Here is a 20,772-nt window from a genome sequence, read left to right as displayed (position 1 = left end):
GATATCATAGTCCAAATGCAATCCAACACCTAGTTTCCCCAATCAACTACTGAGCCACGTAATGACTGGTAGGGACAAGGAGGGCTCATGTGATGCAATCCATATCCAGGACATGTAAATCTTAATGCATTAGCGGGTCATCCTTTTTACAAACACCAAGATCAAAGCCTACTTCAGCAACTACTCATTCTTCCGTCTCTTTTTCAACCTAGGCTGTTTGAAGATGGTAGAACAAGAAGCTGCTCCACATTGGAATCCATTACTTCCAATCTTTTCTGTCTATTCTGAGTGGGGGTAGACAAGAAAAGGTGCGGAAACTTTGCAAAAAAACAGCTCCCTTGTCCCTTGGATCTTGATGCTAGGAGACTGGCAATATTTTCTACCTGTTTGTTTTCATGAAGCCATGTAACCTCGGCGCTTTAACAACAGCGATTAACAAACTTATGGGAATTTACTAGGTTTAACAACTGGAATGGAAGCAAAATCTGAGATCCAGAAGGTAGTCCCGGAATGAGAGAAGGAGATTGTTTGGTGGGTTGTGTCAGCTAGGAAAGAGAAAATGGATTAGGGTCAGCAATCTTCCTTCAGTCACCCTCATAATCCCAAAAGCTTCAACCAAATCCGCGACCAGAAAACATGTTTGTGAGGCGATGTCCCCACCTCTGCCTTCCATCTTTTTTCCTACAAAGAGTAAAGCTGGTTCAAACAAACTGTAGGTAGAATCAACTCACCTAGTTAGTGAGTCAAACTCGCCTATGGCTTTCCATGCACCCACGTCGATTATTGTTTACTCAATTCTTAATTGGAACGAGTCACAAAAATTGACCCGGAGAGAGTCAGGTACCGATGGGCGTGAACCATGGGGGTTGATTTGTGATTTCTAGTAGGAGCGGATCTAGTTCCAACCGAACAGGATCCGACCACATGGGGAGTGCTCCATTCGCTCCCGTCTCCGCGGAAATCCCGCCGAAACACGTGTACCATTTCCCATTCCCACGTGAGAGAAAGATATAGCAAGATTCTGCCGGGCTGGCCACTAGCGAAAGCCAAACCCACCGGCACCGCTGCCTCCCCTTAACGACGTGTTCCCGGTGTTCTTCCACCACGTGTGGCGTCTCGATTGGCAAGTTCTTAATTGGAGGATCCAGCGCCTTTATCCGGTGCTTAATTTGTTCTCCTCTCTTTTAGTGCCCTCCATGCAAAATAATAAATAAATAAATAATATCCTGCTTTTCTCCTTTTTTATTTTTCTGGAAAATAAAAAAATACGCAAAATACAATCCCGCTGACATCACGGGGGTGGAAAGTTGGAGGATTATTTACTCCCCTGATTTGACTTGGGACTTTCCATAAAAAATGAGGGAAAATGTATCGTCACACTCTCAAGATAAAGGATAGATTTTCATTCGAATAATCTTCACCTTCGAGAGAGGTAGTCTGATTTCAGCTACCACACACTGCTGGAACAAAATCTAAACTCAAGAATAGTTTGGTCTTGTTCACTTGCAAATCTTCTTTTTGGATGTAGCCAAGCGCTCATGTGAAGTAACAGTTTACTTCCTACATTTTTGGGTGAGGAATTTCGACAAACACTTGGTGATGCAGCTTCTAAGACCATCTCTGTGTTTAGCCTTGCAACTTGCAAACCCAGGAAGCAGAAATGAAAAAGGAAACCAGTGGAAATAGGAAATTGGGTGTTAGTGTAAATATCAAATAAGTTGTCAGTGGATATAGTGGGATTGTCCTGTTGCCGGAGAAAGTGGGAATCAGGGGTTGTAGTGCAGTAACCATTTTCCTAAAAGCAGCAGAACCATATGCTCTGCCACGGAGTAAAAATTGCTTGAGTGGTTTAGCTTTATTTGGCAGACAAGCGCAACTGGGTTTTTATTTCCTGGTTTGGTTTCTTGTGCTTAAAGCGCTCCCACCTCCAGTCGATTCTTTTTTTACTTGTGTGCCTACTTGGGGACCTAAAATTACAGTCGCGAGCTCCAGTCTCTCCAGTCTGAACGAGGACGAAGGGCATTACGATTACTTTGCGTTGATTTGATCAACATCACCACCTTTTTTCCCTATTAAGGCATGACGCACAAGTTTGTTTGATGGCGCAATATTATATCTTCTTATTCCATCTGATGGCGATTCCGCTCTCTCAGACATTCTGTCGAAAAGTTGATCGGCAGGATAACCCAATCATGTAGCTCGGTCTGCAAGGGTCCCCCCCCCCGTTCACCTCCCGCTGCTTCAGCCGTAAGCATTCCATTCCAGTCTTAATTAAGACCGAACAAAAATTGGGTTTTTCTTCTTTTCGTGGGAATTGGCGAGGGATGGGACCCTGGGAGCTGGCTATAAAAGGCCACCCTCTTGCCTTCCTTTGTTATCCGCCACGACCTCTTCCTCCTCAAACATCATCATATCCAGACCAAGTAGAAAGAGAGAGCGAGCGAGAGGGGTATAAATTCAGAGCATTAGTCCCCTTTTTTGTTCGTTCTTTGGTGATCTTTCCTAATTCGTCGTCTCCAATCACCACTTTTAGTTGAAGAGTATTCTCTGCTTCGGTTTGTGGCTACGGAGAGAGTAGAGAGAGCAAAGAGCTCTCTCTAAGACGTTTATAGCTCTTGTTTCAGCTTTGTAAAGGCAGAGTTATCTCTGCTCTTTGTAGTGAGAAAGTTTCTCGCCATGTCGGCCGTCAGCAAGAGGATCCGTTCTTCTGCCATCGAGGAAGAAAGGAAGAGCACTGAGAGGCAGGGTATCGGGTCTATTCTTCGGACCTCTGACAAGCAGGCGAGGCCGTCTCTTAGGCGGACTTTCTCGGCGGACATGTCTTCCAAGAAATGGATGGCAGATCAGACCCTGAAGAATGTCCTCTCCTCGGAGGAGTTCTCCACTTACAGCAACAGCACTGCGGATTCATCATCCGGATCTTCGTCAGAGGAGGAGTATGAAGAACGCCGGCGGAAGGACCTCGAACAGCCTGCACAGTTCGATATCTGGAGCTCCATCCTTGCTCAGAAGGAGAAGGATTCCAATCCCTTAAACCTTCCTCCCTATGTTCCTCCTCTCGCAAAGCGATCCTCCAGCTCGCTGAGCCAGAAAAGCCTGGAGATATGCACCGAGAGTCTCGGGTCCGAGACAGGGTCCGACGGGTTCTCCTTCGATTTCGACAGTAACTCGTCCTCTGAAGAAGAAGAAGAGCAGCAGCAGCAGCAGCGGCCGGAAGCTGTGATTGGAGGAAAAGGGTCGGAGAAGGAAATCCCTATGACAAAGTACAACTTCTCTGCTCCGACTAGCCGGAGATGTCCACCTCGTTCCTTCCCTCCGCCGCTGCCATCGATTTCTCGCCGTGACGGCCCCTGCATCCACATGCGACCACACCGGAAAGACGGCCGCCTCGTTCTCGAAGCTGTACCCCTCCCCACTCGAAATTGCTTCCATGCAGAGCGGCAAGATGGTCGACTTCTTCTCACTCTCATCAAACCTCCTGCAAAAAAGGAAACCCAACCAGCAGAGGACGGAGAAAAACAAGATGAAATAACACCTTGTGAACAGAATGATCGACAAGAAAGAGCAATAGCGGAGGAACAGCAACAGCTAAAAAAAAAAGAAGCAGAAGAGGAAATCGTTCGAGAATCGGAGGTGGACAAACAGTACCTACAGGAAGTGAAGGTGCACAGATCGGTGATGAATAAGTTCATCAATGGCATACCATTCAGGAATCCAAACCCGTGGTCCAGCGAGAAGAAGACCAAAAGTGAGGATAAGCCAGTAGAAGGTATCAGACTCGCAGCAGCGCCACCGTCTTTACTCCCATCAACTGGCTTCAACACATACGAGTGCAGCTGGAAGAGGAATACCCGACAGGCCACGGCGGCTTTACAATTAGCACCACCAAATCAAAATCATCCCGCCAACAACCTCCTGCTGTCGAAGAAGCAGCTACTGCTTACGAAGAACCGGCTCCCTGCCTTTACAGTGAACACCTGCAAGGAGCCAAGGAGGACTTTCATCATACGGGATACCTACTGCGTTGCCACGACCTGATTTTCAACTCTCCAGCCCTCATCTCTAATAGAACGAAATCTCCCTCAATTAATGACATTTACAGACACCTAGCCACCCTTTCTGGGTCATTTTCTGGTTCCTCCTCTTCTTCTTCTTCTTCTTCTTCGTCCTTCGGTTTGAAGATGTCTGCGTGTGTTTTTTCTTCAAACTCCTACACACGTACGATACTTTTTTTTTTACTTTGGGTAGTTACCTCGTACGAATCGAGATGTCAACCGAAGGGTTTCCGGTGTTGGGCGCATTGGAGGTGTAATAAATAAGAACAAATAATGGTCCACATGTGTACGTGTGGCTGTACTATTGCTTCGGATCGCCATTATACAACATGGGCCGTGGTACAACATGTCTGAGAAATTAATAAAAAAAATTACTTTTTTTTGTGCAAGTGGACTTCTCTCATGTAACCCTACGTTGTACACGTTTTCTTTCTTTTCAGCACAGAATATGGACCGTGGTCCACAAGGACAACTCTTTACTTTTACTTTCTACACTTAGGGCCCCACCATTTTTTTTTTAATTTTTTTTTAAAATTTTTATTCATTTCTTGGATTTTTAAATTGAAGTGGAATGAGTCAGACCGATTAGTCCCACAAATATCTGGATCCGGTTAGTCCCACAAATATCTGGATCTGACTGATCACCTAACTGATCATCAATGAAATTGGCCCGGCCCTACCAATAATTAAATTAAAAGTAATTGAATCACCGTCACCCTCTTTCATTCATTGTTGACTAACCCACTTCCTATGTAATCGTAAATTCAAACTCTACTAAGGTTAAATACTGTGGAAAAGCTTTTGAATAGACGATACGATCTTTTATAGCTAAAAATAAACGTGCTGATTATGAATTTCATGATGTAGGATAGAAATTTGTTTTCTTACGACTGAAACATCAAAATCTTTGATGCGTTCGTGAGCTGGTTTAAGTTTTTATCAACACTGTGATGAGGAGTGAAAGGTGGTGGTCTCTTAAGAGAGAATATAGAGTCTCTTTCGGAAGAGCTCAGAATCCAGCAACTGAGAAAAGTAGGTTTGTTCTTGGACTCCATCGGATTCCTTCACGTAAAATAATGGGTTTTATCTGATCCATACGAGTAAAATAAACAACAAGGTGGGGGCGGAAAATACAAATTACAGTAAGAAAGCCTGTACTGTGGAGGAAGACGAGAAACATAGAACGTAACGACGCACGCTTCACAAGAAGTTCTCCGTTGCATGATTGACTTGCATTACAGCTAGCCATTGGAGAAGAAATAAGCTCTTCGGCAGACAGGTGTGGGCGGGCCCTTGTGCATGGTGCGAGTCAGAGAGACAGATCAGTTGTTCGTGCCAACCTTTCGTTAGCCATTCTTGAAGCGGAAAAACTAATCGTCTGCCATGCTTGCCCCCAGCTGTCGACTCGCTTCTGGTTTTCTCTCGCCTGCTCAATAACCTAACCTCCGTAGAAGAAGACGAGAAGTCACCAAACACGATTTTGAAAGAAGGCAAAATCATGCATGGTATATGTCATTTCCGAACCTACCGATGGTTTTCTTCTTACTTTTATCAATGGTTGCAGATTGCTCAAGAGCTTTATATTGCTGCATCTATACCATAGAGAAATATGTATGTAAGTTCTGAACTATGATTCTCTTGTGGATGGAAGGGGGAAGGCAGGGGGAAGATGGGAGGCAGGGTTGTTTGTTAAAAGATGGATTCATAGATTATATAGTATTTATTGTTATATACATTAATCATTATTTTTGTTGGTTTATAGTATTAAATTATATTATCATATAGATTTTTTTATATTTATTGTTTGGAGGACAAGGGTTTCAAGATCCTATTTCATTGGAGTTTGATGATAACAAATACTCATCTTTACTAATGATGTGCACTAACAATTGCTTTATAGCTCGAAAAGTTCCAGAGGAAATTTTTGGTAACGTAAATGTTTTGTTGGCCGAAGATTGTCTGAACGGCCTATACACAAAAGAGAATAAACAACTCATGCCAAAAAACACACCATTGGATGATCCTAACAATATTGTTTGACCAAACAAGATAGAGAAAATTATCTTGTGCAAATAGCTAGCTCTAAGAAGAGGCAAAAAGAGAAGTCAAACATATAGGAAAGAGTCAACTCCTTTAGTAATTCTTGGCATTCAAAGTTCCATCAAGCTCTATAAATTTAATCTCTTATGCTTAAAGATTTGGAGGTCTGGGTCTCACTAGGAGAAGGATTATTGCTTCTAAAAGACGGTTATAAGTTTAAGTTGATTTTTTTTTTTTGTATTTTATACTTTCTTTTATAGACGTTCTCTAGTACTTTAAAGCTAGAAGAATTGGCTTTCTAGAGCATGAAATCTATAAAAGGAGTGCTAGCTAGAGCCGAAATCTAGTTTGTATTGAATATCTTGAAGAGAGATTAATTTGTGTAATTGAGCATTGCTCATGGCTTAAAAGAGAGCCAAAATATATTTTCTGTACAATTTCAGCTAATAAAATTTATTAGTGAAATTCCCTGAGCAAGGTTTTTGGGTGATGACCACCATTAGGGAAACATTGAGAACAAAAAATGATTGTCTCCTTATACTGTGTGCTTGTTTTATTATTTATCATACTTATTTTTAGCATTCCATGCGCTTAATTTTTTAACTTAGAATTTCAATTCAACCCCCGTCTTGAAAATCCACCTGAACCAATATGTGCCTCCTCCAAACCCTTTTTAAATCTTGTTTAAATACGTGGATCTCTAATTACAGAAGACATGCCAAGTGATTTTAAAATCGTATTTGATTTAGCATTTGCTCCTTTAGCGCTTTTTTGATTGAGTTCCACTTGAAACTCCTTTTGCAACCGTTTGTGTGAGTATTTTCTTTTCAAATCTTATCATATATTCTAGTATACTAGGCATATGAAAGGCCTTTTACTTAATATTAGAGTTTGGGAGTCGAATATAAAAATTCTAAGTATCTACAGACATTTGCTTTGAAACCTATTGATTTATACTTGTCAAGTATACTAAACTAGTCCCCTTGTACTTTCAAATTATTCATTAAAGTTGAGATTATTACTTATGGGCTATACTTTAAAATTGTTTAATTATTTTATTGAGTTGCTTCGCGTTTCTTGTCCAAATTTAAAAATCCAATTGAGTTGAGGTTATATTTTGAAATCGAGTCATTATAGCTATTTGAGTTGGTGATTACATTGAGTAGGTACTTAAGATCCTATTTGTTTGTGCTTACTTTTTGAAATCTACCTACATGAAAGAGATTTATATTTGGCTATATTATGAAAAAGTAACCTTAGCAAATTGGGTTTAGTCTTGGGTAGGCAAGATTGTTCTCACCTCAATTTGCTAGGATGAAACCATAAGTGGCTAACTGTGTTGTAAATGTTGAGAAGCCGTGTTTGCTATTGTGTAAATTGTAAAACCTTGTGTAGGTAGGTGGTGCTAAAAATCATGTGTGGGTCAAGGCTAGTGTGCCTAGTTTGCTCCTGCAAATCCTTGTGTAGGCTAAACTTATATAGAAATAATTAAATGTAGAAAATCGTTTTGTGGCTATAAATTTATATGTAGTTGTGCATTATAATTGGTTATTGTGGTCAACTGAGTAACATAAATTTCCATATAGACAATATTATAAATGACCTTAGAAGTAATTTGATGTAAGTGCTACTTGGCAACCCTTAGTGGAACTCCAAGGTACAAAACACCTTTGGAGCGGATTAGTTATCCGTAGTAGAATTGTGAACACTTGGATGGTTACATTTATATCGGACATAGTTTGGTTGGTCAATTGGGAGTTTACCCTTTTCAGGTTTGATTGTTTTCTAACCATCTGATCTCTAAAAAAATGGACAAAGATGGTAACCTCTTCACCCAAATGTAGAATTGTTTTGAGGGGGTGTTTGTGCTAGTTAATTTTATACATAGAAAAATCTTGATTCCAATTCTTTTTAAATTAAAAAAATAAAAAAGATTAAACTGATAGGAAATGATAAAAAAAAACCAAAAATGTATAAGAGAAAATTATTTTAAAAATGCTAAAGTTAATATTTTATTATTTTATTTTTGTACTAAATAACTAGAAGTATTATTCTTTTTCTCTGTCTTTCTTCTTTCCTGGAGAAGAAAAACAGAAAGAATTACATAAAAAATATTGCTCATTAAAAAAAGGCAAAAACCAGCTTAGAAGATGATCCTGGTTTCTCTCCGTCTACTGAAAGGATACCTTTTTGACCAGTCTTTTCTCTTTAAGAGAAAAAACCTCTCCTCTCTTTCCCTCTCTTTTTGGGAAAAAAAGTCACTTCGTGTCTATTCGACGTCCCTTGATCACAAGAAAAACTACCAAGTTTTTTTTTTTTTTTTTTTAGTGAGCTGCACCTCAATGATCTCCCTTATAATAGAATATCTCCCCTCGAGATTCACAGCTCTTTTGCCTTATAAAATTCTCAACCTTTTTCCAGATGTTTGCTTATCTGAACTTCTTGCTCCTGTGGGTGAGGATATCTGTTCTCTTCTAGTCACTTTCCAGTGTTCGACGAAATTCCTCATTAGTGGCAGACGATCGTTTCATGATAATGCAGCTACTGGAAGATCAGAATATGGAGCTGGATGGCAAAAGGGCGCTGCAGTTTCTTTCGACGTGCTCTCATGAGACTGAAAAGGATCGAAGACAACGAGACCAACTAAAGGGATTCTGGGGACAAACTCAGGAACATACTTTTTGTTGTGGGTTGCTCTTTTGCCACGCACAAGTGGCATTCGATAATTGCTTACTGTAATTGTCGGCCATGAACGATTACAGTTCCATAGAAGCTAGAGAAACTGATAGGAATTTATTCACCAGTCAATATTTTAACAAGAGATTCACTTTTGCAATCTTCAAGACTAAGGCATTCAAACAGATAAGCATGAATACACTGATCCATCATCGTGTTAATGGTGCAAATGAACCCAGACCAGACGGGGTAAAACGAAGTGATGAAACGTTTGGAATCTGGATATCCCTATAGAAATTCCTACGCTAAGGGGGCAGAGAACTGATTGGACTGCCACTTACTCAAAGTTGCTTTTCTGTGCGTGAGGTGTCTATCTGTTTTATTTTCTTTCCAGTTTTGACAGAAGTGACAGTACAATTTTCTTAAAATTTCGTAATGAATTTTTTTAAAATAATGAAATTTGTAAACATAAACAGAAACATAGGTTGATGGAACGCCCAGGCCTTCTGCTAGAAGACCAGATCCTTCGTCTTAAACTCTTCTTTTTCCATCAACAGGAAACTGTCTAACAGTTTCTTCACTCAAAAAAAAAAAAAAAAAAAAAAAGTTAAAAAATTTTAGGACTGGTTTTACATTTTCTTTCTTTTACCAAACAGGTTTAAAAGTTCTTTGAAATTTCTTGGTGCAATATACCCTGACGCATCTGAAGAAGCTTAGATGTTGAAAAATGGTATTAGTTTCTCAACTTTTAGCTTTGCCGTCTTTATCACAGTACAGATCCTTGATTTTTCTCTCTTCAGCTGCTCAACTTTAGTGATTTTGGAGTTGGAAATTCGTTCATGGGAAGGCAAATAATGGAAGAGGATTCAGAACAGTCTGCTGCGGCTTACCTGTGAAATTGGCCCCGACAAAGCAGGAACAATCAGAATCCATGCATGCTTACGAATCTGGATTCTATGGGTCCGCCTGGATACATTCATCTTCTTTATATGAAAATTTTCTGAGGATGTGATGATTGCAGTCGTGCTGAGCTTGGTTTGAACGACAAGTGAGAATGGAACACTTGCGTGGAATCTTGACCGGTGGCTGCAATTATTTTCCGGTGAATAAACAACTTGATTAAACTTTAGCTGCATCTGTCGGTGACAAAGAACCATAGAGTGGATTGAAAAGGGAAAATGTAATTAAACATGTTGATCATATGAAAGTCAGATCTAATTTTATAAAGGTTAATTACTGTTATGAGAATTGGCTAAACTACTTTAAATACTTCTAAGAAATGTTAAATTAAAAATTTGAAGGTCAGATTTAAAATGCTTGACTGAGGCTGAGTCTCTAATTCGGGGTCGGAAGATTTGAGAGTTTGTTTGGTTACAAGTAATAGGATTCATCGACTTCGACCCTAGTTTCACTAAATAGATATTGGTAGGGGTCATAGCAACTCCATAGGGTAATTGATCTTTTTTATGTGTTTTTTTTTGTGCTTTTGAATTAAATTGTTTGAATGAAATGTGACTACCCATTCATGAATTTATAATGTATACTTGAATTTTGTTTGTTGTTTGGGGTTTCCTTGGTTCAAACAGAACCAACATGTATGTTAGAATATGTGCCCAAACCTACATGACCAAGGAAGTCCCACATATCCAAGTGTGTTAGAAGATGGGGTTCAAACCCATAAGATCATTGAAGGCCCATACATCCAAGAGATGTAGAAGACAGGCCCAAGGCCCACAAATTTAGGAGAAGGCCCATAGGCCCACATACAATGATTGCAGGATGATAAATAAATGAGTTTTTTTAACCAAAATACCAATTAAAAAAACATATTTCGAGAAACGACGACGCTATGAACTTATTTTGAAAAATACCAAACTTTGACCGGTCCACTGTGACACATAAGCTTTGACTGCTTATGTGTTGCCATGTCATCAGTACAGTGTGAGTAGATGAACACATTGACGACCACGTTACTATTCTGACACATCATCTGCCACGTAAGCTGCCATGTCATTCAACGAAAAAAATTTTGAATAATTTTTTTATTTTAAAAATAAAATTTATGAATACACTTTTTATTACCTTATATCTAAATTAATAAATTATTAAAAAATCAAATAAAAAATTAAAAAATCTAGGGACAACATCTTTTCTGCTCCCAACAAAAGAAAACTAGTCCAAAACTCAAGGGACAAAGCTGAAATTGCGGGAAACCTCTCGACCTCGCCCAAAAGCCAGAAAAGTTGAAAAGCATTCCTCTCTTGACAGAGCTGCTTTTGCGAACGGATTCAGATCAGCTTTACTCGTGACTATATATATATCACCATACTAGCCATCCCAGACGCTATGACATCAAAAGCCAAAAAAAAAAAAAAAAAAAGGAAGGAAACTGTCCTAGCACCCATTAAAATATTTATTAATTAAAAATAAAATTTATTGTTAAACTTTTATTAGTTAATTTTTAATTGTTTATTATATTTTTTAATAATTTATTATTTTAGATATAAGGTCATAAAAAGTGTATTCATAAATTTGATTTTTAAAATAAAAAAAATTTTATTCAATTTTTTTATCATTTAATGACGTAGCAGATGACGTGTCAGAATAGTGACATAGAAGTCGATGTGTTCATCTACTCACACTGTACTGATGAAGTGATGACGTGTAAGCAATCAAAGCTTATGTGTCACCCTTGACTGTACACATGTACAATGGATCGGTCAAAGTTGGGTATTTTTCAAAATAAATTCATAGCATCGTCATTTCTCGAAATATGTTTTTGAAATTGGGTGTTTTAGTAAAAAGCCCTAAATAAATAGTCATCATATAGAGATGGCATTGATGTAATTAGGTTAAAGTTCCAGGGTTAAAACCCTAAACCCTAAGTTCATCAGTTGTGGCCTCCCTGTCACCGCCGTAGCTACTGCTGCCGTTGTTTCTAGTGCTCCATTAACAGAGGTAGTTTCCAGCAAAGACTTTCCCAGATGGAGGGATCTTCATGGTTCATCGTATCATATCTTATCTACTGTGCGTCGTGAGATCTTTTCTCTACTGTTGTTACCAATTGCTTGACGAGAACATCATTGTTGATGTTTTTTTGGAAGTCATAGAGTTGTCTCTGCCGTTCATCCTGTTATCTATTGTCAATCTAGAAAATTGATCTTGCTTGGTTTCTGCTTCGGGAGGATGTCTCCTCTGCTGGTCTTGCTGTCATCGTGCCTGCCGGTGATTTGGTTTCAGAAGCTGCTGATTTCTCGGCTGCCTTGCTGTCCCTGAGTTGTTCGAAAGATTTATTTGATCTCATGAGAGAATTTTTGCTGGTTGGTTGGTATCTTTCCAATTATTTCCGTTATGCCGAGCTGGGTTGTCGGGATTCTCTGTTATCTTCGAAAGATTATTGTCCACTAACCCCTGCTTTCCCGCTCTATCTCTGCTCGCTTAATTATCTATCATTTGAGTTGCTTTCTCGTGACGGTAATGCCAGCTGGGTTGCCGTTTTGGGAGGACAAAGAAGTTGGCCTTTCCTTTGCCAGCTTCGGCGCCATCTCTGGTTTTCAGTCTGTTTGGAAACGGGGAAGAAGAAGGCACTGTTGCCTTATTTATGTTTCCTAATTAAGGAAACTAACTTAATCAAGCGCCGGTTCAGTGCTTGCTGAAACTCAGACCGGACTCGCCCAAGTCACGCTAGCGAACCTGCGACCCGAGGTTCTGTTTCAACTGAGTCAACTCAAACAAAGTCAACTTGGCTTGGGTCAACTCGTTGAGCCAACTCAGACATGACCCACTTATTTTTTGCCTCAGTATACGAGTCCAAATCCAAGTTTATACATATTTCTTCCACAACTCGGATATATTGATCTACTATTTGACTCGACACGACTCGGTAATTTTTTTTTGGCTGGATTATTATTTTGAAGTATTGACAGATTATTCCTTGGTTAACAAATTATTTGGCACAAATATTTGCATTAGATTATTTCATGGGTTATTTTACAAGGATTATTTTGGTTTGTGTTATAAGGGTCCAAACCCATTTTAGCTGCTGCTATTATGTCTCTATGGATGAGACATTATTATTGAAGAAGAGGTGGCCTCAGTACCATAATTTATTTGACTATAAAAAATATCTTGGTTGGGACACCATGAGAGTCGATGCCCGAATTGGGACACCATAATTTATTTGACTCTCAAAAATATCCCGATTGGGACACCATGAGAGTCGGCGCCCAGATTGGAACACCATGATGGATGAGTTTATTACTAATATCATATGACTCCCTTGAATTGGCATTTATTACTCCTATTACTTGAGAGTTGTTGTCATGTGGAGGGACACAGTGATGGAGGAGGTATTTATTATACTTCCGAAAAGCGTATAGACCCATTACCTACATTAGTAGGAGTGACACTACCTACAGAAGATAGGAGTGTGCCGAACATCCAACATGAGTTATTTGACGGGATTATGGAGCAATGTCATACGACTTGAAGTTATTTTACTCTTACTTTTCTTATGCTAGTAGGGCCTCATGAACGAGAGCACCAGTGTGAGGGGGAGTGTTGGAAGATGTGGAAGACTGCCATTTTATACTAAAAAAATTTACACACCATTTGTAACAAGCTGGGAGTTCATGATGTTCTCTCACTCCTAGCTTGAGGGGGAGTATTGGAATATGAGCCCAAACCCACACGACCAAGGAAGACCCACATATCCAAGTGTGTTAGAAGATGGGCCCAAGCCCATAAGACCAAGGAAAGCCCATACATCCAAGAGATGTAGAAGATTGGCTCAAGGCCCACAGATCAAGGAGAAGGCTCATAGGCCCACATACAATGATGGTAGGATGGTAAATAAAGTGTCAGCTCATAGATATGGCATTGATGTAATTAGGTTAAAGTTCCAAGGTTAAAACCCTAAACCCTAAACCCTAAGTTCAAGGGTATTATTGTAATACAGTAGTTTGATTAATCTATAAATTGAGTTTTAGGGGAAGGGTTAGGACATCAAGTCCATAACCTCTTCTTCCTCTTGCTTTCTCTCAATGAGTCCCTTTCTCTTTTTCTCCATGAACTAAATTCATGGAGTCCTGAAAACCAACAAAGTACAACATAGGGAATATATTCGTATAGGCTCTTGAATTGTCCTATTGGATATTGTGGGAGCGAGAGTGTTGATAACATTGTTGGCTTTATGCTGTAAGACAATTGTCGATGCATTTTGGCAGCATATCCTTGATTTCTATCTATCATTTGAAGAAAAAAAATCCTCTTGAGTCGCAGTGAATTTGGTGAACCTGTCATTTAAATGAAGCAAAAAAAACAAACTTGAAATGTATACATCATGCTTTGGTCAAAGAGAATTGATATCAACAAACTATAGTAGTGTAACATGAGGGATATGGGGAGATGTTGCCAAAGTTTTGACAACCATCTTAAATTATTACCACACAACATTAAGTAACATCTAATCTTGAATAGGTTAGATGGAGTTATGAATTCAAGTGAAAAAAAAGGTTGGATATGATGTGGGAGTTGTAGTTTGGGTGCTTGATTAATTTTTTGGATTTATCCTCCGCTTTCTTGGGGTTACATAGGGTGTTGAAAAGTTGTTATTGCAAGTACTCTTTTGTTTATTATATAGGTGTTAAGAAGACAATGTAGAAGAACTGGATGAAAAGACACAATAGTTTTAATATAGAGTATAAGATTGGGATAAACACTTTTATTTAAAAGACACAATATGTGGTTCATGTGGAAAACAAGATCCGTTGCCCCCAACAAAATGTGTATTAGTAAGAAGTATTGAATTGTAAGGGGACGTAGATGACCACATGTCACAAAGTTATATACAATTCACTCTCTCTTGTGGTGCATAAATAATCTGTTCACATTGGCCTTTTAAGTGGAACAAGTCTTTTACATGGATGACCCTGAATAGGGTGCTCTATGGCTTATTGTACAAAGTGTGGTTATGGGAAATGTGTTCGATGATTTAGAGTAATAGAAAATCACCGTTGAGGAAAAAAAAAAACCTACCAAGAGAATTTCGTTGACAAACGATTTAGAGTCAGCCACTTGACGACCATTTCAACCTACTAATTAGGTTTGATAATCCATGTGAGCATATACTAGTTCCAATTTGGAGGGCATCCAACAAGTGAGTGACGTTGAGCATATACAGATTTCATTGATTTAAAAGAAAACAAAGAGGGACACATGGAGTAGGTAGAGGATAAAAATGAGAAGGAAGAAGAAGAAATTCATCTCAATGAAGATGAATCTTAAGGCCACCAAAATAAGTTTCAACAACGATGTGTAATATTCTAAAGATGCCCGTTGAGCCTAATGCTAGCATATCTGTTCACTATCTTTTTCATTTGTTGAGGCATCATGCACCAAATAGGTAAAGAATTGTACTCATTACACTAATCAAGATTTTCATATTTACTCATATTTTCATAGTTAGGTGGGAAATTTACTCACATTTATTGTAGTAATAGTTCTTTTATGTTAAATTTTTACACCCATCATCAGAATGCATGTGGGTGGGCTTTGGAGGGGATTATGGTTGCATATGTAGTATATTATTTTGACCTCATTTTTTTATTTTAAGTAGTAGTTTACTAAAATATTAATACTAATTTTTTCAACTTTATTAAAATGGTTTGCAACAAAAGGTGAACATCTAAGGGAGACGTAGGTTGAACTAGCATAGTTTAGGTAGTTTGAGGCAATGAGACACAACAACATGCACAAAGGATGCAGACTCTTAGATCTCAAATGGCCAAGATGTTTCAAGATTAGATGAGCTTTCATCAAAATGAGATAGTCGGGCATAAGCTCTGCCTTTGTAAGACTTTGATTTTTTATGTACATTTAAGAAATTTGTGACTTCATGATTTTTGTTTTTAATGAAGACTTTTGCACGAAATTAAAATTTATTTTTAAATATATATGTCATTTACATCATCTGTTATATTTTTAAATTTTTTACACATAAAACATACATAATTAATTAAATATTTTACGAAAATAAATTCATGAAAAATGCAAAAAAAATGGTAAAAGGAACACTTTTTAATTAATTATTTTTCATTTTAAAATGTTCTACTAATGGAATTTATTTTTGTTAACTGATGTGCCACCGTTATTGGTCAAATAAATATTTTAGTAGAATTTAGAAAAAAAATCTTATTAAATTTAATTGTGTAACAAAAAATACTTTCCTGGATGACATACCAATTATGTGGGAAAATGCAATTTTTCGTTGAAAAGAGTTGCATTAATTGAAATGTGTCCACGAAATTTGTAGGTGAATCTTTTTCTCCACTCAACCTTTTTTTTTTTTTACAAAATTTGATGTACTATCAACGAACAAGTTTGCTGATAGATCTTAGACATAACAAAATTCTTTAAAACAACTGCTCTTCTCAACATAACACGAATATCTTGGTATTCACCTTTTATGAATTTAGCCTAGGAGCAACACTTTGGATAATTTTGTACAGCAATAATTAATATGCTATTAAAAAATTATGGTATATGTTTCTTCAGGTATTCCACTATGAGAAGATCTTGTTGAAACTTGTTACATAGTTATGCTTCCCTCATAGGTAACTACGTAGCCACATACTCAACTTTCATGGTCGATTACTCTTATATAGTTTTGTTTATTAATTTTCCAAGCATAAAGATAAAATTTGAAGTAGATTCACTATCAAAATCTATTATGCCAATCAATTCTAGTACATTGGCTTAATATGTTAAGTAAATATATTATGTTTTCTTTAAGTTGCACATCACTCATTTAACCCCTTCTAGTGATTCAATGCTAGATTTTCCTGAAATCGACTATGAACCCCAATAACATAAGCAAGGTTAGATTTTGTACACATAAGGGCATACATGAGGCTGCCAATCATGGAGGCAAATGGATACACTGATTTTCCAACTTCGTTGAGTCTTAAATAGAAGCACCTTTGCTCTTGCCATATTAGGGAACTTACCTTTAATAAAATTGGTTACATCAAATCGATTCAAAAGATTATCAAGCAACTTCTATTGAGATGAAACTTGTTGTATTTGAAACTAGACTTAAAGAGGTTTTATTTGAGATACATTTTCCTATGTAAAATATAATGCCAAAATGGTTAAAAACCCGAGGAATAATTGACTCTATTACCATTTATTACTTTCCTTCCAACTTGAGTGAGAATGGAAGAAGAGAGAGGGAGAGACATTGAGAGAGAGAATACAGGTTTGAAGCTTAGAGAGAAGACACAAAGAGATAAATCAAGCTTTTAGGGTTTCAAGGACCTCTTGACTCGTAGAATTCATTTTATGAAATAGGTGATTACAACCTTTCAATTCGAGTCAACCTTTGAGACTCATACTAGGTAATTTCTACTTAGGGACCTACTCAATAAGGTAAATATTATTTTGTCCACTTGAACTAAACTACCCTTTAAATTATTCTCTAGTTCCCTTCAACCTACTTACACCAATTTTACTAAATTTCTCCTTATATCAAATTACCAAACTACCCTTCTAATTTGCTACTAACATGATATCACCTATTTATAGTAAACATGCTCGCATGAAAGAGGACAAGATGCCAAAACTATTTAGTAAAAGCTGAGGGCACATGATTGTAGCATTGGATAATCTCCAAGCCTCTACCAACACCTCCAGCTCTACATTCATGACCATTAACCCACTAACATTTTAAGTGGTTCACTTTAGTGGAAAAGACAAATCGGTGCTCCTAAGGTCTATGTTTTGAGTGTGACAAAAGTTCATGCCTTGTCTCAAATGGAAGTCCTTTCAATTTTATGGAAGAAGTAGACAATAATGTTGACATTTTGTAATGATGATGAAACCTACTATGAGCTTTTTTTCATGTCCTTTCAAGTATTATCCAACCTTGGACAATGACATTATATGATTAGATTAAAGGAAAACAGGTTTGATTTTTGATACAGTATGGATGTACACACAATTTTATGATTAAGAGGAACATTACTACAAGATTAGATATACTCCTATTTTGTATTTCTCTTTTCTCTGTTATGTTGGGTGTTGAGAAGTGTCTTTCATGCTTAATTATTGCAAAGATGCTGATGTCATAGTGTAGGATTGTAAGGTGTTCTTTGAGTTTTAGTCCTACTTATAAACTGGGCATATGCGTGTTAGGGATGCAATGGATCTATAGTATTGGGGAAATCTTGTGGAACTTCAATAATATGACCATAGAATTTTCTAGAATTGTAACCGATATATAAATGGAATAGAACAAGCTATTCCATATACCATTCTATTAATATATATATATATATATATATATATATCTTATTCAATATACAATATATCAATATTTGCAATAAATAAAGTATTCCACATACTATTTGTGTTGATTGTTTTTTATGATAACAAAACTTAATTGATCTAACAATTTGTAAAACCAAGTATTTCAGATACTTCACCTTCAAGAGTCAATGCATCTCAAAGTCTAAAGCTTCAAAACAATCAAGTGTACAGAAGACCTCATGAATAATTGAAGGAAGTCTCTTTGAAGAAGCACCCACAAGGGCAAAAAATGAGAAAACTAGAGTTCAATGTAAAACTCAAATGTCTAAACTCAGTCACAATGTAAGAGAGTATTCCTAAATTCCATTCTTTAAGTACAATTATGAATATGGAGCTTTAGGTCATAAATTGCATATTGACATGTTTAGGAACATCATAAACATCACTTAGAACATGTTGGAGTATTTAAACAAAATCATTCTCATGCTTTAAAAGTCAACATAATTGAACTAGAACTGGAATGATCGATCAACCTCTGCCAATGATCGATCATCCAGAAGTTAACAAACCAAAATTATAAAGCACGATCGATCAACTAAAGTTGATTGATCGATCATCCAGAATATAGCCATTTCATGCTATAAAGCATGATTGATCATCCCATTTGGATTGATTGATAAATTCTACTCAGGCAAGAAAATTTTACATGGAATGATTGTTCATCCCATCTGATTGGTCTATCAAAAAGGATCTTGCCAGAAAGGGACATAAAACATGATCGATAATAGGAAATGCACTGAACGATCATATTTGTATTGCATAGCTAGACGGAATTCTAATTGATCGTTCATCCGTTGGAATTGATTGATCAACTTAAATTTTTAGGACCAATGATAATATATTGATTAATCAGTCATTCGATCAATCAAAGTATTGACTTTTTTAAATGGTAAAAAAATGGCTAGTTTGGCTTGGGAAAGTTATAAATACCGCACCAAACCATGTATTGAGAAGTTAATGAGCTTTTATTGGTAAATATTCTAAGCCTTTACTCTCAATTTTGAATACCCTTTGAAATTCTTTTACTATTTCCATCACATCCTTGCATTCATATTAGTCAAGCTTCTTCAATCACTCCACATTGTGCTACTAAAGAAGAAAAGCTTTCTCTCAAGGAGAAGGGTGTCTCCAAGTAAGGGTCTATATTTTTCCTTTCTTTTTGCTTAAATTTTTGAAATGTTCATCTATAACCTATAAAATCTAGATAGAAAGGGCCAATCAATCTCTTGGAGAGATTGGTTTGTGTATTGAGCAACACATGGCTCAAAGAGAGCTGGAATCTCTTTGTTAAATTCTAGCTATTAAAGCTTTAAATAGTGAAATTTCCCAAGCAAGCATTCTTGGGCAGTGAATACTAGTAGGAGAACATCGCTAACAAAAATTATTGTCTCCTATAGAGTGTACATGTTTTGATTTTCATTGAAATTGCTTTTATGCATGGTTTTTTTTATTACACGCACTACTTAATTTTAATTTGATATTCTCAATTCACCCCCCTCTTGTGAAGGCACTTGGGTCAACAATTTGTTGACCTATTTATCAAATGGTAGATTTTGTAATCAGGTAAATAAATGGAATAGTAAAAAATTACTATAAAAATTTAAAATCCTATGAAAGGTAAAATAATAACAAATCATAGAGATAAAAGCCTAAGAACTATGTCATTCTAATGTATAACAAAATCAACGAAGGAATATTACAATATCCTCAAAAAGTCACTTGAATTATGTTTTATTTCAAACATACATCAACACAAATAAAAAATTATTGGATTATCCACATATAATTGGTAATTGATTATTTAGGTACATAATAACCCTTACCCATTTTTGTTTAATTGATGGTAGATGGATAATTTGGTAAAATTACCTAAATAACCAATCGGGCAAAATTTTGTTTTGTTTCTTCATTCCATTTGGTACTTAACTGGAAAGTAGTGCAAATAAAATAAAATTGACACCTTTGAAGTTTTTAGCAAACGCGAAGACGGTTCAATTGCCAGCTTGCATACATGGGCTTAGTCAGGCTTTCATCCTTGAAGCTATAGATAGCCTACCACCTTCACACAAAAGTACCTTATTCTTCCAACTATTGGCCAACACCCTTCTTGAAACTAAGGTACAACTTCATCATTATATTTCCAAAGTTCTAGAGAAGTTTTTCAATGCATTTATAGTGGCATTAGGGCTTCCCATTAGAAGAATCCATGATCTCAAAACCTTTATCTTGTTGGGAGCCGCTTTAGTTAATCTCTGACCATATCACCACCCTTATGTGAAAGAGGAGAAAAAATGGTGCATGAGATTGTTGAATTTCTGGAAAATAGAAAAAAACTTTACAAACTTTTTGTAATTTGAGTACATGAACCTCTATTTATAATAGAGGAAACAAGAAGAATATAATTACAATTATCCTAGTTATTCTAAAGTTAAACACTAAAAGATAAGACTTACAACAATTGAACAATTGAACATAAATAGAAGAATAACATAACTAAAATACATGTAATTGAGACTCTTCTATGAGACCTCTTCCTGTGAGACTCCTGTAAGACTCCACCATATTAATTTTGGCTCTATGAGAGTTTTAACTGGGAGAGTCATGTAGGATTCTTCCATACCTATTCTTCAAAACT

General features: G+C 37.0%; 1 protein-coding gene across 1 annotated transcript; it reads left to right on the top strand.

Annotated features, from left to right (window-relative positions):
- Nucleotides 1-2,390: 2,390 nt before the first annotated feature.
- LOC137946016 (protein FAF-like, chloroplastic) lies at nt 2,391-4,444 on the top strand. Its single transcript, XM_068792164.1, has one exon. It carries the CDS (start codon nt 2,677-2,679, stop codon nt 4,036-4,038), a length of 1,362 nt encoding a protein of 453 aa, XP_068648265.1. The 5' UTR covers nt 2,391-2,676; the 3' UTR covers nt 4,039-4,444.
- Nucleotides 4,445-20,772: the final 16,328 nt, after the last annotated feature.

This window comes from Aristolochia californica, unplaced genomic scaffold (assembly GCF_029961685.1).
Source record: "Aristolochia californica isolate CCGP_79_NKW_82.1479 unplaced genomic scaffold, dmAriCali1.0.hap1 SCAF_12, whole genome shotgun sequence".
Taxonomy (NCBI): Eukaryota; Viridiplantae; Streptophyta; class Magnoliopsida; order Piperales; family Aristolochiaceae; genus Aristolochia; species Aristolochia californica.
This window is presented reverse-complemented; position numbering and strand designations above follow the sequence as displayed.